The 23,020-nt window shown below is 37.9% G+C and overlaps 4 protein-coding genes across 8 annotated transcripts in view; 3 read left to right on the forward strand and 1 right to left on the reverse strand.

Moving 5' to 3' along the window:
- The window catches only part of Egfr (epidermal growth factor receptor), a 178,227-nt gene extending 162,643 nt beyond the window's left edge, over window positions 1-15,584 (forward strand). For all 5 annotated transcript variants that reach the window (XM_069128748.1, XM_069128729.1, XM_069128720.1 and 2 more), the window contains 10 exons: window positions 6,201-6,536; window positions 6,752-7,136; window positions 7,838-8,514; window positions 8,806-8,935; window positions 9,197-9,495; window positions 10,137-10,438; window positions 10,587-11,792; window positions 11,969-12,374; window positions 12,502-12,681; window positions 12,800-15,584. In XM_069128748.1, the coding sequence (XP_068984849.1) occupies window positions 6,201-6,536; window positions 6,752-7,136; window positions 7,838-8,514; window positions 8,806-8,935; window positions 9,197-9,495; window positions 10,137-10,438; window positions 10,587-11,792; window positions 11,969-12,374; window positions 12,502-12,681; window positions 12,800-13,107 (4,229 nt within the window). In that variant the 3' untranslated portion in view covers window positions 13,108-15,584. The remainder of the gene's footprint in view (window positions 1-6,200; window positions 6,537-6,751; window positions 7,137-7,837; window positions 8,515-8,805; window positions 8,936-9,196; window positions 9,496-10,136; window positions 10,439-10,586; window positions 11,793-11,968; window positions 12,375-12,501; window positions 12,682-12,799) is intronic.
- LOC138189730 (uncharacterized) lies at window positions 15,518-18,057 on the forward strand. Its single transcript, XM_069131862.1, is given in 8 exon segments — window positions 15,518-15,531; window positions 15,765-16,017; window positions 16,124-16,415; window positions 16,589-16,786; window positions 16,864-17,116; window positions 17,271-17,385; window positions 17,567-17,672; window positions 17,761-18,057. Coding segments are annotated over 8 exon segments (1,440 nt in total). The 3' UTR covers window positions 17,970-18,057.
- Window positions 18,058-18,316: 259 nt separating this feature from the next.
- On the reverse strand, window positions 18,317-19,497 carry mRRF1 (mitochondrial ribosome recycling factor 1). The gene is made up of 2 exons (XM_069132266.1): window positions 18,657-19,497; window positions 18,317-18,581 (listed from the first exon to the last, which is right to left on the reverse strand). The coding sequence occupies exons 1-2, from the start codon at window positions 19,220-19,222 to the stop codon at window positions 18,341-18,343; spliced, it is 807 nt and encodes a 268-aa protein (XP_068988367.1). The 5' UTR covers window positions 19,223-19,497; the 3' UTR covers window positions 18,317-18,340.
- Window positions 19,498-20,551: 1,054 nt separating this feature from the next.
- On the forward strand, window positions 20,552-23,018 carry LOC138189943 (protein Loquacious). Its single transcript, XM_069132265.1, has 2 exons — window positions 20,552-20,983; window positions 21,050-23,018. The coding sequence occupies exons 1-2, from the start codon at window positions 20,639-20,641 to the stop codon at window positions 21,701-21,703; spliced, it is 999 nt and encodes a 332-aa protein (XP_068988366.1). The 5' UTR covers window positions 20,552-20,638; the 3' UTR covers window positions 21,704-23,018.
- Window positions 23,019-23,020: the final 2 nt, after the last annotated feature.

The raw sequence follows: 23,020 nt of genomic DNA on the forward strand, positions 1-23,020 counted from the left end.
CGCGAAGATAGCGCGGAGATCACGAAGAATAAAAAGAAAAAGATATTCGATATATTCGAATTTGCAGAAAGATCGCGGAATGTCGCGAACCGGTTCTTACGGGATCGCTCGAGTTCCCTTATCGCGAAACGAACAATCGACGTGTTTGCCTTTCGTACACTGAGCGGGACGAAAGTTATTTGAATCGCGGTCGATTTGGCGCGCGAGGGGAGAAAATGGAGCGCAGTAGAAAATGCGGTTAGCACCGGCAGGCGAAGATCGGTCTCGGTATCCCAAGGTGGTATATTATTCTCGGAGTGTGGCGTGTTTGTTCGAGAAGTAATATTCAGAAGTGTGGCACGGTAATGGAGCTCCAGGCTGCATAAATATGTGTCAGACCGCGAAGTCCGAGCATTTCGTTCTCGTTTCATTCCCTTCTTTTTTCGCGACGAAACCATCGGCTTTTTGCCAGTGGATTCGAGCGTGTTCACGGTGAACGGGAGATTACACGCAAACCGGGAACTCGTATGGATGATTAATTGCTTTTCGCTTAAGCAAACCCGTTTTTGTCACTGGCAAAGATACCCTGGGAGCCAAACGATTCCTTTAATCTCGTTTTGCTTTTAATCTGAAAGGCGACGTTGTTGCAAATTTTAACCTTCCTTGGTTAACAGTGCGATAATTAACGTTGCGAACCACACATCGGGTTCGAGCGTAGCGTTGACGTATTTATTTTCTGGTCCGGTTACTCGGTTTTATTGAATCTCTCGCCTCGATGCTTCGTTTTAGCACGCTGTACGCAATAAATCTTTCATGTACATATGTTTCGATTACAGGTCGGATTGGCAATTTACACGAATATAACCTCCCTTAAACGCCGTTGGATGTAATTTATTTAACGTTAAATCGAGTTTTAAATTATCATCAAAATCTACATCGAGATCGATGGCTTCTTAGAAGACTTTATCGATCGCAAACCTTATACGAAAGTAGGTACCCTCTTAATTTTCATTTTGAAATAATAAATCATTCGGAAATGTGATACAAACTTTTACCATTCTCGCGTTCGAGATATATTACAAAAATCGCGCTGTATCGCAACCCAAGCCACCACCATACGTCTCATCCATAATTCCCATCACCCACACTTGATACAAAGACAATCCACAAAAAGATCACTTCAGGTTCCTTCGTACAAATCAATCCAGCGTCGGAACAAAGAAACGCTGCCAACATACGCATTAATTCTCACAAAACAGAGAGTGGAATAGAGCGACAACGAAGCAGGATACTGTTTATCCAAACCCGTTGGTTCGATGTCAGGAGTCAGCGCTCGTAACGCTTGCTCTTGCAGAGCGGAGGATGGCAAACTCGTGTTTACATGGTGACTTTTATTAGAGAATCAGTGTCTCGGTGTTCGGTGCGGTACGACGAGTTTCACCTTCGAGGTGGAGGAGCCCATTGTTCCTCGGCGTTCGGTCTCTCGCCCGGACGGGTGTTCCTAAATTATTGTTTCCCCTTCGAGCTTCCAGTCCGGTCGGCTGTCTCCCACCTACCCCTCCCATCTCCCACCATTCCACTCATCCTTTTTTCTGGCGTCCCTTCTCACCACCGATCTTTTTCTTCCTTGGTCCGCGTCGGAAGAAACCAGAGCTCTCCGATGGTTATTTCGCGCATTTACGATACCTGGTCTTTATTCCTTCGAAGGAGTAGGGTTTGCCGTAGGGTCGGCTCCGCACGAGAAGACCCCGAATCGGCGGGGAAGAATCGAGAAGAAGAGGCTGCACGGTGCGTATCGATGTTTACGAGGCGAAATAAACGGCGGCGACGGCGCCGCCATCGGCGTGCGGTTATTTCGTATTACTTTGGCCTTTAATGGCGTCCTAAAGTGGCGCATAAAAATCGGTGCTTGCCTTCTCCTAGAAGGTGGTCGCCGGGCACACGGCGAGCGCACAACTCCGGCGCCCACAGAAGAAGCCCTCGCCGCGGGATTTCGGTTTCGCGGCCGTCGTCGGCTCGTTCGCTCGTTTCCTTCGTGTTGTTTCCTTCTGGCTGTTCTTCCTCTCAGATACGAGCCGGTGACTCGAACTTTTTGTCGACAGCTTCACTCATTGGCGAGTCCACGTGGCGATGGCTTTCTTCGCCGGTGATCCTCGCGGCTCCGACATCCTCCATGGTGATCCATCGATGATACATTATGCATCGCCACGAGACACGGTGGCTCGTTTGCGTGATCCGAGCATCAAATAGCCGGCCGGGGAGGTGGTGAAATTTGTAAATAAGGAATCGAACGAAGACGAAACATATGGGTTATTGCGTGCGGTATAGCGAATATACGATTACTAGACTGAGATTTTATGTATTTATGGAAAATTAGCATTTAAAATTTAAGCCTGCACGTAGCAGAGTTAAAAGCTACCGCCATTAAATTCACCAATTTTATTCCTATAAACATCAACTTAAAGACACGCGCGGCGTGTGAAAATCGACACCTTGACAAGTGTTCCTAGAACTCGGCAAAGGTAATTGGCGAACTACGGGAGAACTCGCGCCCCCTACCCCGTAATCGATACGTTGCCATTGTCTTTCAGAAGCGTGCAGGCATCGTAAATTTAGGAGAATTTTAATCCTGACCGAGGAGTTGGCCCGGTAATTTTCGTAACCCCGTTGTCGAAGATAATTGCCACGTTTCCGTAGCCCTACGGGGCTCGAAATTCGCCGGTGGACTTCGTGGCTGGACCCTGGGTCCGAGAACGAGAGAGAACGTGTTGGCTGGCCGACCTCGACCGACACTTCTTCACCGCTCCCAACTACTACTTTTCTCCCCCGACTAAACGGGTCCAGCCATTCGCTCGGTTATCTCATGCGTACCCCTTCTGTTTTCTTCTTTTTTATTTTATTCTTTTCTTCCTCTTTTCCTTCTTACTTTTTCTTTTCTTTCCTTTTTTTTTTTTTTTCATTGCGACATAACTTTCTGTTTGACGCGACGCGGTTGCATCGGCTGTCTCGTAATTTTGTTACCTCGAAACCTCGTGAAAGCTCTCGCGCTCCCCCTGAAACCTCCGACTTCGCTTCTGATGCGTGGGCCAAAGTGCGAAGAGTTGCGTTGCATCGCAGGTTTTTTACGACGGCTTGTGGCTTTTCGGAGTTACTTTGATCCTACGGAGTAGACCATTGGAGAGACTTACTGTTGAAGCGTTTCTAAGCGTGTAACGCGTATGTTGGTAATATTCTACAATATGGTTTCTTTGGTTCCTTCTATCCATTTATCCGAATTTTATCGAGAACGGAAACTGTTAACACTTTATGATATATTACGACATGAAAATGTTCGTAAAAATATGAATTAAACAGGCAAAATTCTTCCTGTATCGAAGAAGATTGGAACGCTTAAAGATCGAACAATTTACAAAGTTCTTGGAATTGGAGTTGATTCCACGACCAGAAGCGGAGAGCGTGAGCGCACGGCGCCGATGAAAAGTTCCGAAGAAACGCGGGGAGAAGAAGAGGAACGAGATGGACACGTCCCCGGAGGGTTCGGAACCAGTGCTCCTTATATTCTTCCTCCCGTAAGAATTTCCATCGTACGACCGTCTTGCTCGTCACGGAGCAAAGTGGAACGGAGAGGCGCACACGTCGTGTAGAATATAAAAGGGAAACACACAGGTGGAAAGGAACGATTCTGTTGTAAAATAACAAACGAACAGGCGAACAGACGAGCCAGGGTGATGTACGAGAGTCCTGAACATGGCGTTGCCTGAAAAGGAAGCCGACGGCGCCTCCGGTTAGCGGAAGTCGTCTTCCAACTAGTTTTACACACAACTGATCGCGAGTCTTGTTCTACGCGAACGTAACCAATATCGCGGCTAACAATCGAGCCAGTAGAATTATATGCGAACAAACGTCGATATTTACACCGATATGCCGAACAAGAATTTTTGACAATGCACCAAATACGTACATGATCAGCCAGTGGCGTAAGTCGACCCGCTTCTATTCTTCATAAAACGGTGTGTTACTTTCAGTACCACGAAAGAACTCAACGTACTGTTCAAGGTTAAGAAAAACATATTGCGACGCAGAATAAAACGATAACCTCGGTTGACTACTATTTAAGCACTGTCGTTAACTAATTTCTATCACAGACGACAAACTTGCCTAACGAGCTGCAAACGTGGACGCGAAAAGGTCCCATCGACAAACGTCGACAAATTAAATAACCCTAATGAACTTCTTGCGCGAGCTAACGTTCTTCCCAACATCGCAATCAGGAGCTAGTCCTTGTGTCTCCTTCGCAAGAAATCCTCGCTGTTTCTTATCTTCCACAACGATTAGGACATTAATCTTCCAAGCGGTCGAAGCGCAGAAAACGCGTTCGAGGGGGCCGCGAGGCTTATTGGCCGGCAAGAATCCCGCAGCGATGCAGATCCACGGTCGATCCGCATTCTCAAAGTTTGTGGCGCCGTGGGCTGGTACGCGCGTTCTGCATTCGTCTTGCACAAGCCACGTCGCAGCATCTGGTCAGTACGAAATACCAGGGTCCGGTTGTTCCGACGCTTCTTCCCTTCTTTTCTCCACCTTCGCCCCCCTATACGTCCTACTCTCCCGATGACGTGTTCGTCGCGTCTGGCCTTCTTTTACGCGCAGTGGCCACCGAGATGCGCAAGAAGGATGTCGTTGCGCAATTATTTTCGCATGATTCCGATCGGTCGACCAGATTAAGACCGCTGATGGAACGCAGCGTCGCGTCCGTTTGCGATCCGCGTTACGCAGCAAAACCGAATTCCCCGAGTCGGGGCCGATACGTGCGACTATGCGCCGCGACGCGGGCGACGGTACGATTCCGGGGCCGAATCTCGTCGCCACACCGGGACAAAGACGTAAACAGATGAAGAAATCCGAAAGGGAAGACGGCGGATCGTGTTCGGACGTCTGTCGATCATTGGCGATCGTTTTTGTTCAGGGCGCGTCCACTCTTACCTCGATGCCGCTCCATGTTCCGGTTATTAACGAAGTTATGAATGATATTGAACAGAAATTGGCGGCGCGATCGGTCGCACGGATCATAATTGAGGTTATTAAGGTTTTTGGCGAACGAGTTTCAGAACTACTCGGCTCGAATTAAACACGATTGTATGGAGGTTGCCGAAGGAAGAATTTTGGTTATGAGTCCCTCGTCTTGAGGGTACATAGCGACTCGGATTATTTCTCATAACTATAACAAGTAACTACTTTTAAGGATTCAAACAAATTTTTTTCTTCGATCGTATTCTTATTAACTACTTGTCTTTAAAGATGGTGTATGATATGTTTCGTAATGAGAACGGATTAATAATCATTAAGTTCTTTCGATTTGCAATAACGATAGCAAAAATGTTTACTGAACTTGTTTAACTGAAACGAAACAAAGTATAAGACACGTATCGTCCGAATAATTATCGTATGTGTACGTACAGTATCGATAGACAAAGCGTGGTCACAAGATCTTCGATGCAGGACTTTGATACGTACGGTAGTTGTCAGTTGTACAACAAAATCAGGCGCGTGTGCACGCGTGTTATGGAAGTGGTTCGCCCACTGCCACGGCTTGCTTTCAAAGCTTAGAAAGCTATCTATAGATCGGAGAAGCGCTTTCGACGATGTGGGTGGCAACCTTAGACCGTTCCACTCGATGATCTTATGAACGCAGAGAACCGTCAACGTACGGAAGTCGTGCGACCAGTCTATATCTTAGTCATTTACGAAATGTCACCGTAGCTGGATCAATAGTCCTACTGTACAATGTAAGCTTTATTGCACTTTACTACACGTGTTACTCAAACACTGACATTTGAGTATCTTGTTCAACCGCATATAAATTGTGGAACACGAAGACCGTTAACCTTTTAATTATATAGCTAAGAACGTTTCGCAAGTGTGATTTTTAAACTGCGCGAGTATACCACTATCGACCACTGCTGTATCTTAATATAAAAATATTTTTACATGGTACTTAATTTAATTCGATATCCTTTTTGTAACATAAACATTCAAATGATACCTAGAAGATCTCTACTGAAAAACAAGTGTCTGAATCGTTTTGGAGACTATTAAATTACTTACTTGTATTTCTATTGCACTTATCTTTTTTCTTTTTCTTTGATGAAATTTCTCATTCGATGACATAAAATAATTTATTACGTATGTATTTGTGTTAAAAGCTTTTCCTTTCGTTGTTGCAGTTTGCATTGGAACCAATGGCCGCCTCTCCGTTCCATCCAACAAACAACATCACTATCGGAATCTTCGAGACCGGTACACCAACTGTACTTACGTCGACGGCAACCTGGAGATCACATGGCTCCAGAACGAGACTTTCGACCTCAGCTTTCTCCAGTATATACGGGAGGTCACCGGTTACGTGCTCATCAGCCACGTGGACGTCAAAAAGGTCGTTCTGCCGCGATTGCAGATCATACGGGGCAGAACTCTCTTCAAACTTACCATTCATGACACCGAGTTCGCCCTATTCGTCACGATGTGTCAGATGCAGAACTTGGAGATGCCGGCTCTCAGAGGTAAACGAATCTTTCGATTTTCCCTTCACCCCCTTTTCTTCCATCTGTCCCTCTGCCTTCTTTAGCCCTTACACTCTTAATCAATCATTTGCACTCGAGCTTTTTGCCGAAATATCGTCTGTGCCTGGGAGGAGCACTTCCAGTGTAAAGGGTTAACAAACCTGAAATCTCACCGATATGATACACCATAACTAAATCACACGTGTCGTTGCCAGATATCCTCAATGGCAGCGTGGGCATATACAACAACTACAACCTGTGCCACATCCAAAAGATCAACTGGGAAGAAATAATCACCGGTCCGAGTGCAACGTACTCCTACGTGTACAATTTCACGTCGCCAGAACGCGCCTGTCCGCCATGCGATAAGAGCTGCGAGCAAGGCTGTTGGGGCGAGGGGCCTGAGAACTGTCAGAAGTATTCCAAGACAAACTGTTCGCCTCAGTGTTGGCAGGGCAGGTGCTTCGGGCCCAATCCGCGGGAGTGTTGCCATCTTTTTTGCGCTGGTGGCTGCACAGGCCCGAAACAGAGCGACTGCATCGCCTGCAAGAACTTCTTCGACGACGGTGTATGCACCCAGGAATGTCCGCCCATGCAAAAGTAAGTAGATTGATCCCTATCTCTTTGATCCGTCGTGGACTATCTCGTTGTATTCTCCTCGCGAACCAGGACAGATTTGGATTGTGTTCGGATTTACATCTTGATTGACAAGTAAAATCGACAAATATCTAAATATGAAGTTTATCGTACTAATGGAATGTTTAGCATTTTTTAAAACATTGCGCGTTATTGTCAACCTTGCTGCGGTTTTTCGCGCGGATTCGTATAACCTGAATCCTAAATGATCAAATTGAAATGATAACATCAAACACAATAGAAAAGTAAATGTTCTAATTCCGACATATATGGTTAAAATAATAGAATCCACTGTTCAAATCTTTTGCATATCGTAGAAAACAATATCTTTGCGTAAAGAATCTTTCCAACAATCCCCCCATAATGTCCTGTAACAATGATATGATATTTCGTGGCCTCTACATCCGAGCGAATAGTCGGAAACTATAAACGCAAGAATGGTCTATCAACCCGCGTTGATGTCCACGCGTTTCTTGGATTTACCACGCGTTTCGAACCCGGCAACGCGTTTTACAACAGTATCCTTATCATCGATAAATCTTTCCCGCTTGCCAATATCGATTTCCCGGTACGGTATCGTATAAGGAACACTCGCTAAAAAGTTGGAAACTCCCAAGTTTTATGACTTTGGCCGCACCGAGTAAGGATTACAACGATCGTTTCAGGTACAATCCTACGACGTACTCGTGGGAGGCTAATCCTGACGGGAAGTACGCGTATGGTGCAACCTGCGTGAGAAGGTGTCCAGAACACCTTCTGAAAGACAACGGAGCTTGCGTAAGATCTTGTCCGCCGAAGAAGAAGGCGTTGAACGGAGAATGCGTTCCCTGCGACGGACCTTGCCCAAAAACCTGCAAAGGCGTGGAGAAAGTACATTCCGGGAATATCGACAGTTTCAAGGACTGCACCATCATCGAAGGATCGATCACGATTCTGGACCAAAGCTTTCAAGGATTCCAACACGTGTATTCGAATTTCAGTTTCGGCAAACGTTACGAAAAAATGCATCCGGATAAGCTGGAGGTGTTCAGCACGTTGAAGGAGATCACAGGGTTTTTAAACATCCAAGGGGACCACAAGGATTTCGAGAATTTATCGTACTTCCGGAATCTGGAGGTGATAGGTGGAAGAACCTTGACGGAATACTTTGCATCACTGTACGTGGTGAAAACGTCATTGGTCTCGTTCGGACTCAGTTCTCTCAAGAAGATCTATTCCGGATCGATAGCAATATTGGAAAACAAGAATCTGTGTTACGCGCAAAGTATCAATTGGACTAGAATCAAAAAATCATCGGAGCATGAGAGCTTGTTATCGAACAATCGGAACGAAAGCGAATGCAGTGAGTGTTACTTACTACTTATTACTTTCTAATCCATCAAATGAGAAGTATAATATAGTTTATACTTGGAGCGTTTAAATTTCAAGAATTATCGTGTTGCGTAGTAATTTGCGTAATATTGGAAATATTTTATTTATATATTCATATACTTTCCATTACGTACACCTTCGCACGACTTATTCTAGCAATGCCTACTCAGCTTCTAATAATTCCCAAAATGAAACAATACCGATATTGCACGAATTTATAATATAAATATATATTATATACAAATACCTTGTACAATTACAGTAAAAGATGGACTAATATGCGACGAGCAATGTTCCGACGAAGGTTGTTGGGGGCCCGGTCCGGCACAGTGTTTATCCTGTAAGAACTTCATTCTAGGAAACGATTGCATTCAAGACTGCACCGCGCCAGGGTAAGATTAATCTCGAACATATTCAAAAATACTTCATAAATTCATATCAATTGCATCGTACCGTAAATAACACATTTCTGTATATCAAATTTGCCTACCTCAGATTGTGGATCGAAGGTAAACTGCAAATACCTGAGAAGGCTTTAACTTTCTGCTTCACGTGCGCACGCTTTCGCTCTCTTTCCATGTATATTACTTTGTTTTCCCTTATTTGGTTGTCCAGGGGACAAATAATTCAAAGAAATTCATACCATTATCTAGAATTTATCGAGCGGATGAGAAGACCTGCAAGGTGTGTCACGAGGAGTGCGATGGCTCTTGCACAGGACCGAATGCCGAGCACTGTAAGAAATGCAAACACGCCCGAGATGGACCGTACTGCGTGCCAGAGTGTCCGTCCTCGAAGTATTATGACAACGGTCTGTGCAAAAGTTGTCACGAAAACTGTGTGGGTGGTTGCGACGGTCCTGAAAACAACATAGGCCCTAATGGATGCCACAGCTGCGATAAGGCGATCATAAATGGCAATTGTCTGCAGAAAAAGGAACCCTGTCCTGACGGTAGGTGATCTTCCATTTATTTCGTTTCCATAAGAACGAACTGGTATCTCAGTTCACCAAATTCCTTGTACTTAAAATTGTAATTTCACCTTTAAGCGATTTAAATAAAAATTTTCGCGTAATCGACATTTCATTGACGCAACAAAAATTTTGTTCAAGTAAATGAAATTCATACGAACTCAGTTCTAGCAGTATCTTAAGAACGAATTTAATATTCTACGATTTTAATAAGTTCAATTTGTCGTTTCTAACTTTTTCATTCACAGTTTTCTAGTAACTTTTTAAAATGCGTCTTATAACTGAATACGATGAAAAATATTATAAATGTACTTATGACTTTCAATTTGAAATTTTAAATAATAAAAGTGAGTAATCCTGTGAAAATGTCTTTTCTCGATACCAATTTTGTTGGATTTCGTATATGTTATATGTAAGGATGGGTAATATGCGGTTTGTCCGAACCGTAAGACGATCGTCTACTTGTCCTCTACGACTTACCAACATCGGAATACGACGAAATTGAAATTGAAACCCCCTTTGCTACATAATTATTTAATTTTGAATACATGCGAGTAGAGAACATTCTTACGTGCAAAAATGTTATAATATTCAGTAACTTAACAAAAATTTTTCTGTTAAAGGGTATTACTACGAGTGGGTGAGTCCTCAAGAGCAAGGACCACTGAAACCACTTGCAGGCAAGGCTGTTTGTCGCAAATGTCACTCTCGCTGCAAGAAGTGCACGGGATACGGTTTTCACGAGCACGTGTGCCAAGAATGTACAAAATACAAGAGGGGTGAACAGTGCGAAGACGAGTGTCCCGCGGATCATTTCACGGATGCCGATACTCAACTTTGTATACCATGCTACAGCGAGTGTCGAGGATGTTTCGGACCGGGCCCAAATCAATGTTACAAATGTCGAAACTACAAGATCTACATTGTAAGTGATATACTGATCTTCAGTAAATGCAAATTTTACAGAGTATAAATTTTTAATCCAATGAAAAAGAAGACTTGGATTTACGAAAATTCTATCAAATGTAAGCTAGTCTTTGAATGTATCATCGAAGTCTACTTTCTCGTTCCAGGACGGAGATACAGACGGAAACACCACGTCTTTCAACTGCACGGAAACGTGTACTCCCGAATATCCGCACAAGATCTTCAATCCAGACAGTGAACCGTACTGTTCACTGGAAACTGTGGGTTTAGTAGAAAACGAACTTCAACCAGCTATCTTAGCAGGCATTGCGATATTCGCTCTAGTGTTCCTCGTAATAGCGGCCATAATCATGTACTTCTGGCGTGTACGAGCAAAAGCCAAAGAAAACACTGTGAAAATGACAATGGCTCTGACCGGCTTGGACGACAACGAACCTCTTCGTCCAACTGGCGTCAAACCAAATCTAGCGAAATTACGTATCATCAAAGAAGAAGAGATGAGAAAAGGTGGAATTCTAGGTTACGGTGCTTTCGGGAACGTTTATAAAGGAGTTTGGGTGCCAGAAGGGGAGAACGTGAAGATTCCAGTGGCTATAAAGGTCTTGCAAGGTAATGGTACAGGAGCGAATACCTCGAAGGAATTCCTCGACGAGGCTTACATCATGGCTAGCGTGGAGCATCCGAATCTACTTCAGTTGCTAGCTGTTTGCATGACGTCGCAGATGATGCTGGTGACCCAATTGATGCCTTTAGGTTGTTTGCTCGATTTCGTGCGGAGATTTAAGGACAAAATTGGCTCGAAAGCGTTGCTAAATTGGTGCACACAGATTGCCAGAGGGATGGCTTATTTAGAAGAAAGAAGATTGGTTCATCGAGACCTTGCGGCTCGGAACGTTCTTGTGCAAACACCTAACTGTGTCAAGATTACCGATTTCGGATTAGCCAAGCTATTGGACATCAACGAAGAACAATATAAAGCTGCCGGTGGAAAGATGCCGATCAAGTGGCTGGCCTTGGAATGCATTCAACATCGAGTATTCACTCATAAATCGGATGTTTGGGCTTTCGGCGTGACCATCTGGGAGGTTCTTACCTATGGCGGTAGACCGTATGAGAATGTGCCTGCTCGAAACGTGCCAGAATTATTGGAAAAAGGCGAAAGGTTACCTCAACCGGCCATATGTACGATCGACGTGTATATGATTATGATTAAATGTTGGATGTTGGATGCTGAGTCGAGGCCTAGCTTCAAAGAACTGGCGGAAGACTTTGCCAAGATGTCTAGAGATCCTGGCCGATATCTTGCTATCAAGGGCGACAAATACATGAGGCTACCTTCGTATACACTGCAGGTTGGTAAAGTCCGCTTAATGTTTTATTACTTCATTCTTTGTATATAATACAGAAAGAGTCGATGTCATTTCAGAACACTTCTCTTTACTACAAAAATTTCCAAATGGATGCTTATTTCTAACTAATTATTGTTCGTCGTAACAAGGGCGGTAAATAATTGAGATTTTGTTGTTAGGACGAAAAGGAGATGATACGAAATCTTGCATCAGCCATGGACGGTCCTGAAGCCTTGGTAGACGCTGATGAGTATCTACAACCAAAATCAAGGGCTCCCATCCCACCAGGACTTTCAGCATCCAGTACTTCCGGCTCTCCGCCAAATACACCCGTGAAAGCTTGCTGGCCCAATGGAAAACCCCTAACCACCGATTCACCCACGCCTCAGAACCAACAAAACTTAGACAGAGAGTTGTTGAGGTATGGCGCTAATCACAGAAACGGAAATATATCGCACGAACCAGGAAATTCCGGTCAACACGGGCATTACGCGCCTGCGAATGGTCATTGCGGACACATCGTGGGCACGGACACTACTAGTTCGAGATATTGCTCGGACCCGTTGAAGATGATCGTTGTGAGAGGTGAGTTGATTACTCGACGAGTTTAAATAAATGGAATTTTACAATATGGTAGAACCAATATTTTGTAAAATAAAAAGAAATTTAAATGAATCAATGTCAAAGATTAATTTCATTTTTGTTTACTTAGATTGCGATGTGACAGACGACTGTTTCGACGGCGAAATAAATTCTGCGCATCAGCAGGCTCAAGTAGGTAATCTCAAGCTCGACTTGCCATTAGACGAAGATGATTATTTGATGCCATCGCCGCAATTGCCAACGAATACAACGCAATACATGGATCTCATAGGTGACTCCAAACCTACGGGTAAGCACGAAACACTTTCTCTAAATCACTTAAATAAAAACACTTATTCTTTCCAAACAATTATAATACGTTCATATATATCCGTGAAACAATTCTCAAGTTACATTATCGTTTTTAGAAATGGAACCAAAGCGAGTCAACAACGGTTACCGAAAGTATCCTGAATTCCTAACTATTCAAGGGAAAACGTCGTTAGATAATCCCGAGTATATAATGTCCCAAGACGAAGGACCATTAACCCCGCAAACTTTAGGTATTCCGACGCCTGATCTGGAAAAGGTTCTAACGAACGGAACATTTGGTTCTCAAGTGAGACAAAGGAGTTCGGAAGAAGAATCTGACCATGAATACTACAACGATTTCGATCGCCTGGAACGGGAATTGCAGCCGCTAAAACCCCTTAGGAAGAACGAGACGACCGTTTGATTCCTAAAACTTACATCGAATAAGGACTGTTCCGTTAAGGTTCCAAGTTAGAATCGGAAAGCCGGTGTCATTCGATCGTCCGTTGATCTCAAACGCAACGGGTGATAGCATGAACATAGAATGGCGGACGAGCCCGGCTCCTCGTATTCGAGGAAACTACACAGTGTACTTAGAAAAGACACTTCGCTGGAAAGTGCCGTGTTTGATTGTGATTAGACGTAAAACGTGTGAAACTGTGCTAATTTTCCTTCTTAACGAGCTGACTGTCGCGAACGAATAAAAATATATGTCTCGCGCCTTACAAACTGTAAAATCGTTGTTGAGCGCGTGTACGATAAACAAGTAGTGCAAAGATAATCTTAATGTGCCATTCACGGTGGCTTGTAAATAAAGAAAAAAAAAAGTACTGTCTACCATTTCTACAAGACTACTAAAAGTTTAGGGAAACGACGTGCAGTAAATGGCATAAACAATTGTTACTTTCCTATCTCTGTCTTCGATTTCTAACGCTATCTTCGATGGCTCACTTTGATGGTTCATCGTGTTCTTTTATTTTGTTGACTCGTTTTACGCATGTTTTATATTAAAATGTCGAAGCACAGAGGATTATATGAAAGCGCGAAGGTGGACACGTATCTTTCAAAATTATCCGCTACTCTTGTCTTTTGTTCCCTAAAACCGGAATTGTGTGTGTAAATTCAATTGGATCTCTATTTTACGCGATCGAGCACGTATCATGAGATGCACATCGGGGCCGTTCAGAAATTCGAGACATGTAACGAATATTCAGACCGCCTCGTGGCGCGGAACATCTGTGCGGTTCGCCCCTTGACTGTGATAAAAAACGTTCTGCTATTACTCGAGGACACTTAAAAGGAACATCTCAATCGTTTATCGATCTATCTTTGCTTCCCTTCTTCTTATATATCGCAGTAAGCTACGACAGTACAACGAATTGTCCTAATTTACTGCTTAAATGGTAATAAGTTTCCGAGTTGCAAGCGAAGATCGACCGGAATCCAGGGATTCATCGAGGTAAAATCGAACGAAACACTTGAGAAGACAACGAAGGAAGATTTAGATGCTTGCCGTTTCCTAGGATTCTTGTCTCGCGGCTCTACTTAAATGTTTAACGATGCCCTATATTTTTTTATGCCATCGCCTTTTGTACATGGGACCAATGAAATTGGCCTCGGCCAGAGCGCACGGAAGTATCTCGATTTTTTATGTAGGAACGCGTCTGTGTAAATAGATTAGTGGTTAGCGCGTAAGATATTCTACGTACGTAGAAAACGGAAAGTACTTGAATAAACTAAGTAATCTGTATCTGTTTTTCTTTTCGAGTATAAAACGGACGAAAAAAGAAACGGACGTAGACGAAATAACTAAAAGCGCAGCGCCGGTATGCGAATTATACGGGGTTACGCTGTGCCGCGTAATCATAGGATTAGGACGTGCCATGTTATATACAGGGAACGCGAGAGAGAAAAAAAGAAATAAAAAATGATGAACACGTTTCATTGACAGAGAATTCGTGTTAAATCAAAATTTTGAAAATCAGAAAATAAATGATTCGAGGCAATGCGTTCGTTTAGCAGGAAAAGCGTGTATGAATGTGTACGAGATCCCGATCTCATTCGTGACGATACGAGTAATAAAATGAAATTTGTAACGAGTTTCTGTAATGAAATGGGACCGAGTTTCAGAAATAAAAATTGTCTAATCTAATATACGACATGTTTTTCACAACAATACAATTGCACGAATTTGTAACCTCGTTACACAAGAAATGCATGCTTTTACCCTTAAGAATGATAAGCCAATACGTATCGTGTACATTGCGTTAATCGTTATTAATGGTTACGTTATTGATTTCTCATTTGTAATATATTATATGTGTAATGATTGCGTTGCCGAGCAGATCAACGTGTACCTCGAGAAACGTGTACACGTCCATTTTCGATACTCCCGTCGGAAAAAAAGGAAGAATGAGAAAACGTGTTTCTCCATATGCTTCTGCCCATATTGTTCCCGTTTCTACGATTCCGTGTAAAACAAGTGTGAATTTGAAATTGTACAATACCGTTCGATAACCGGGATAAAATAGCTGCGAGAAATTGCATTTGCCATTCGGTTGTGGACATAGAACTTATAAAAGTTTATAATATCATTATATATCGTAAAGAAATTATTGTAATAAAGAACCATCATCATTCTTACGAAACCTGACGATTTGTTCTCTTTCTTCATCCCGTTTGACAATGATACTGACTCACAAAAAAAAAAAATGAAAATGTTTTCAAATAAGACACGTGTAACTGTATTTTTATCTTTTGTGTTCTTATATTGTTATATGTTTAGCAAATTAATTATCTTAATTAATTATTTATTTGTCCGTCAACAAGGAAACATGGATTCTGCTATGTAATAAGCGCTTTTATGATTCGACATAAATAAACGGAAGTATATATCGTCGATATTTGCAATTGCTTTCGTTAATTAATGTTTTAATCTGCTAGCATCACAGTCTATTGTATTGTAACGTCTATTATAAGACTAAACGAACGATCATCGAATCATATTTTTTATATTTACTTATGAATCAGATTTTATACATAAATTAATAAATATATCAGGGAAGAAGGTGGGTAAATCAGAGTAGAAGAGGAGTTAACAGCTTATTTATCCAAAAAAAAAAATCTTCATCAAATTTATTGGATTATTTATCGAAAATACACAACTTGCAACATAGAAACAATAAGTGATCCTTATCAGAGACATCTTTTCGACGATGATTCTATATTTAATGTCTACAATGAAGAATCAACAAACTTAACAGTCGGTGTTCCCGGTCCTGACTTGCTCCAAAACTGTGTAGAAATTATGAAAAAAGTCACAGATCATCGCTTGGTAAAAACTTAATACATTACGTACTACATTACACGTTTCAATACGTTTTATTGTTAATATACTAATATTTTATTGTTAATATACGTTAAAATATATTTCGTTGTAGAAAGAAGAAAAGAAAGAAGGAAAGTATTATCTGTTTCAATATGGCATCACAGTAGGCTTATGGGAGTGTCGTGAAGAATTGGCAAAATTTTTGAGCAAACGTTACAGTGATCCTGTGAAACGGAAAAATTTAATTTTAATATGCGGAGCTTCGCATGGCTTACAACTTTTGTTAAATACCATTCTTTCACCAAACGGGATAATTTTTGTAGAAGAAGTTACTTACATGACAGCATTAGATGCTTTCGGACAATTTCCATTAATGAAAATAGTCGCAGGTACTATCATAACGAGTTTATTTTTTTCTCGGTCGAATAATAATCAATGTCTGTATGTAAAATTATGTTTAAAAGGCGAAAATCATATTTTAGCATATCTAATCGGCATATTTAATCAGGCTGGTACCATCCTATAAATCTTTGGTCAAATTTAATGTTTTGATTAGAATAAAATTATATCAATTGAGACATATTTAATATTTTTTTATTTTTCATTGATTGTTTTTTGTTAACTACATAATAACATAAAAAGTTAAATAATGAAAAAATAATTGTGGCAGAAAAACGCAATGGTAATTTTTTAACAAATGAGCAAAAAATATTTTGGGCTATGTTTTACACGATTCCCACTTTTCATAATCCGACTGGATCAACTTTACCACCTGGCAAGTTACAATTGATACGTCTTATCAAAATCTATTAAAAATTCCAGATGTGACTTTAATCCTCCTTCTTTTAATAGAAAATTGTAAGCGTCTTGTTGAAATAGCACGAAAAAATTCTATATTAATAGCTTGTGACGATGTATATAATTTACTGTATTATGGAGACGGTTTACCGCCACATCGATTATTTTGCTATGATAAACAAACGGATCCTGAGTATAAAGCTGGCAATATTGTATCAAATGGATCGTTTTCAAAAATTTTTTCTCCTGCACTTCGCTTTGGATGGATTGAATGTAGTCCACGAATTGCTAAAATCTTTAGACTTTCGTAAATATGACACTTATTTTTTATTCTACTTTTTTCATTTCATCAAGTATTAAACACAACAAGTATTAATTATGAAATTTAAACACAAAAAATTTCTAAAGATTTTTTAGCATGTACTGCTATTTTAACTCTTATATGTAAGTATTCTATCTAGAGGAATCTTGTGCAATGGTGGCGCAGTTAATCATTACGTTTCCGGTATTGTTACAAGTTTACTACAGCTAAATCTGCAAGATAATTATCTCGATAAATTAACTCAAATATATAAGGTATATTTTCTAAACTAAACTGAAATATCTAAAATTATTGTTTTCTGTACAACATTGAAATATCCATCCTTCCACAATTATATTTATTAAGATATAAATTTATATAAATAATAACGAAAGGTATATTTAAAAATGTACGTAAAACACACAGCTAAAAAATAACTAAGTATATTTTACACAGGAACGGCTATCAATATTATGTAATGTATTGGACTACTATTTACCACGATGCTGTTCATATAAAAGACCAGAAGGTGGTTACTTTGTATGGATTCATCTTCCTTTAGGTAATATATTTTCATCTAAAATTTTCTATTATGATTATTATTATCATGAAGAAAATTTCTAATATATGAAAATATAATTTATTTGTAGAAATAAATGCCACCGATTTTATTCAATGGTGTCAGAAAAAATACAAAGTATCCGCCATACCAGGAATACTATTCTCATATTCAGGGAAATCTCATAATTATCTTCGACTTAGCATAAGTTTTCATAGAAAAGAAGTTTTAGAAACTGCTACAAAATCACTTTGCGAAGCTCTTCTAGACTATGTTAGAAAAAATATTGACTATAAATGAACTATACTATATAAATGGACTATAGAATGGCAATTTTCTAAGTCCAGTTATGTTAATGGTTAATCAATATTACAAAAAATATATTGTCTTGCATATAGTAAAAAAATCGAATTATAAAATTATAAAATAGAACAGCGATGTCAACTTCTTACTCTTTATAAAAATACCATTTAATCGCCAATAATTTTATTTAGTTATTCCATATTAGTTTCAAGAAATTGTTATAAACATGATTTAAAATGATGCAATGATATAAATCATTATTAGTACATCAATAAAATAGATAACAATAATTTTTATTACACTACGAGCATTATTTATCACATATACACGTATATATACACATATTTGCAATCATACATTTGAAATTTTTATGATTCACCTAAAAGTTCTTTCTGTTTTGCTTTCAACAATTCTTCTGCTTTATCTACATATTGTTTTTGTAGAGCACTTATATAACTTTCAGCTTTAAATGTTAAATCTTTTGGTAAACCTTCTTCTTTTCTTAAGCTTCTAATATGTTCGTTTCTTATATCACTAATAATATTTTTGCATTTAACAAAGTATTGTTTTGCTGTTTTTGCCAAATTTTCCCTATGTTCTTTTGTGACTCTATAAAATTTTATAACAACATTAATACTAGACAAAAACAACACAAATTATGCATTTAATATTAATGGAACTTACTTAGGTAATGGAATATAAATTGTTGTACCATCTTGTTGTGGATTTAAATTCATATTCGATTTTGACAAAACTTCTAAAATATTTGGGATTATTTGTGGAAATGCAGATGCATTGAGCAATATCATATTAGGTTTCCGATTAATATCTACAAGCTCTTCAAGATTATGTTCTTCATCTTCGAATCTTATAGTCAACTCTTCAACAGCACCTACTCTTGTACGTACAGCTAAGTTTTTTACCATTTCATCTTTATATTTTTCAATTGCTCCATCAAATTGTGACATCATACGTTTTACCTTTACGATATCAGATATTTCATTAAGATTAACATGTACCGCTGATTTTTTATTGCTAGGTCGGTCTTTATTTTTTAACAATATATCGCCAGTAAAAAATTTGTTTATATTATACAATTTGGGTAAAAAATCATACAAATTAGTACGTGTATTTGTTGATCTAGATGACATTAACACATTTTTGGAACTTTCCAAGTAATGTAAACATCTAGCATGTTTTGATATAATTTTCAATTCTTCAATGCAAGTTCTCAAAAAACTCAAATTCATTATTGCTTGAATACTTAATTAACGTTATGCTTTTATGCACTCTTCTCTGCCAATATACATATAACAATTTGCATTAATTATTAACAAGATAACAAAATTTCACTGTAGCCAATGCTGAAACTGTTATTAAACACTAATACGACTTAGTAAGGTTAGAAACCAGTACACTGCACCATACACATAATAGGCAATTTTCTATAAAACTCTGATACTTTAAATTCAAATATTAAGGACTATACATAGTTGAAATGCGTCAACAATGTTCTACTGTATGTTATATGTATTATATTATATTAGTATATTTATATATATTAGTATATTTTATAAAGAGTACAAATTTTTATTTAGCGTATGTTATTTTATATAATTTTATGCAAAATATATTAATATCAAATGTTCGTAGTATTGATATGTAGCAATAATACGATGAATATTACACTTAATTTTTATAGAATTTGGAGATTATTCGTTTATATTATTTCATTAAAATAAGCCTTAATTAGTTTGAGAACACTCTCCTAGAATGTATGTATACTTGTGTTGGCAATAAACTATTTTAAATATAATTTTCAGTTATGTTCAGTTTTCTTTCAATTATGTTAATATTGAAAATCTTTGAAATAATATTATCAGATGTTAGCAAATATTAACTTCATAAACTTTTTCATATATATTGATGTGAATTGAAATAAATCTTATTTCGTTTTACATAATGATCGGTTTTTATGTTAATTTACTTCCGTTTGCTCATTTCTAATGTCTGTATTTACTCCTAAACCGTCCTTTCTAGTACATTTGTCATTCGTTAGTTTTCTTTTGTACCTTACATATTGTGATTTTATTAATTATAAAATAAATTTTATTTTCAACTACTCAATTGAGAACAAATCATGAAGATAAAAGCTGTACTTTCCCGGTCTATTAGATTTCCACTTGAACCTCTTTTTCTCGAATGTTTATCTATGATCGTGTAATCGGGACTTCCTGTACTTTGACTGGTACGTACTCAAGAATAATAATAATAATTGTCAAAAAAATAGGAAAGATTGAAGTTCGTTTCGTTCTTAAAAGTTTGTGTGTCAATATAAAGTGATTAATAGAATTTGTACAACACATAGAGTTACTATTATAATCAATTTATCGTTAAACGGTAATTATTCTTGTTTAAATATGTTATATTATAAATTTGAATATATTTTTATTGAAAAATACTTCACCCTTTCTAGATATATATAAATTCTTACAGCATGTTTAGATTTAATCATTTTCTTTCTTTTACAGACAACAACATATAGTAAATAAAAAATATATGTATGTAACTACATATAGTGATACATTAATGTTACTGATTGGAGAGAATTATAATATAGATACAAATTGTTAAGAATAGGATAGATAAATTTGCAACAATCTATAATGGACAAAACACCAGTATCTATGTTACATGAAATAATGGCGAAAAATCTAGTAACACCTAATTATGAGCTTATACATGACGGGGGAGGCACGCATATAAATACTTTCACATATCGGGTAACGTGTGAAGGTCTTACTGCTACTGGTGTTGGACGTTCTAAAAAGGATGCAAAGCATGAAGCTGCAAAGGCAATGATAGAAGCTATTGCAGCACATAGAGGTTATCTACAATTACCAGCATCGCCAGCACAATCTTCTGTAAGAACTCCTTTACCACCAACAATTCCTGAGCTAAAAAGAACTCCACCAGATGAACCATTTATTAATGCAGTTGGTGCTTTACAAGTAAGTTATGTTTATTTACCTTTAGTTTGTATCAGTACAATAATATTTATATGCATATTATTGTAGGATTTATGTATTGAAAACAATTTACAAGAACCTAAGTATAATCAAATTAATGAGGTTGGACCTCCACATGCAAAAATTTTTAGTATTCAATGCACAGTAGCAACTTTTAAAGAAATTGGTATTGCAAGGACAAAAAAGCAAGCTAAACAGGAGGCTGCTAAAAGGATGTTAGATAAACTAAACGAATTGACAAATGGCTTAAACGCTGGAACTAATAAAGAATTAGATGAAAAGAAAGATTATAGTCAAATTGCTAAAGCTCGATATCCTGCACTTTCAAGGTTACCCACATCTAGAAAAATTAACTTAGGTGTTAAGATATCAGAGTATCATATACAGTTTAAGAATTTGTTTGATATTGAAATGCAGAAAGAACTATCTGAAAAATTAACATCTATTATTCCACGAAATGAAAATTATATTTCTGAAGAATTTGTAGAAGATCTGCTAAACAAATTACAAGATGTCTTGGCAATCATAGGTTTAGATATAACAACTTCAGTATTCCCTTCAATTATGGAGAAGATTGTTGTAACTATGAGAATAGATACGTCTCCTAGTATTGTTGAATTTGCAATAGGAAATACAAAAGCAGAAGCTGAAATGCATACAATAACAAAATTGATTAAAACTATGATGCTTCTTTTAAAATAAGGATAGAATAACTATACATAAAATAAATAAATTTCAAAATATTTGTGTCAAAGAATATGTTTATATTGGAAGAATAATTGTGTAATTTTTTTTTTTTACTATATTGTAATATCTTAAAGTTAGATATCAGCTAAGCTTGTTATATCAATTAAACAATTTCTATGAGAGAGAGAAAGAGAAAGAGAGAGAGAGGAAAGTGAGGGTTTATTATTATAGATCCTATTTCAAGTAAGAAACATTTATCTAATTTTTACTTCTGTTACAAAATAGTATAAGCTATATGTGGGTGAGATACTCTATAATATATAATAGTGTATCACTTTATATATACGTAAATATATAATATTTATGTAGTATACCACATAATTGTTACATAAATTAATAATTTAGTATGTTATATACAATTTTCGTTTTTTAGGTAGTTTGCGACAATTTGCTAAAGAAATGTTTTGAACAAAGCTTAGCTAGTTTCAAGTCCGCTACATACTCAATATCAAAAACGTCCAAGAAAGTTTCTTTTCAATAAAAAAATCAAGGTTACGTTAACTTTATTAAATGGCACTTTATATTTTGGATTTTATAGAGTTTTAGCTGATATTAGCATGAATTCAACAGCTTACTATACAATGATCTTGAGATGACCAAATTCAGAAATTTATATGCGATATACAGTTGTAGTTCATTGTAATATGTAATATAAAATTGTATTATTGATATCGTTGGATTTACTCGATAAATTTATTAGTTTGGTAGTTCTAGTCTTATTTTGAATATATAATTTGATCAAAATAAAATAACTTTCCTTACTATTATATTCCCATTGATTTAATTTAAATTTCAAAATTCAAAATTATCTCAAGATCATAGCACGATAGGCCATTGAATTTGTCTATCTTATCGTCAGCTATGAGTCTGTGAAACCCAAAATATAAGGTGCTATTTAAAAAAACCTCTTTATTGAAAAAAATTTTTTCTTGGATATTTTTGATATCCAAGTATATAGCAGACCCAAAACTAATTTTTATCCAAAACATTTCTTTGACAAATTATAGGGAACTGCCTGAAAAATGATGGATAATCTCAGAGTATACACTTTGTATGTACAAATACTTGTCTTATTTGAAATTATTAAATATTATGAAAACGATATTCGAATAACATTAATTGTTCTATTTAAAATTATTAAATATGATGAGCAGAATTTGAAATATGAAAATATAAACATCTATCCTCTATCAAGATGTAAGGTATAAAACCTGAACAATAATTATTATATCACAGGTTATATTGTTATATTATATTTTCTTCTTCTTTTTT

The sequence above is a fragment of the Bombus flavifrons genome, chromosome 2 (assembly GCF_040668555.2).
Source record: "Bombus flavifrons isolate JBK064 chromosome 2, iyBomFlav1_principal, whole genome shotgun sequence".
NCBI classification, from domain to species: Eukaryota; Metazoa; Arthropoda; class Insecta; order Hymenoptera; family Apidae; genus Bombus; species Bombus flavifrons.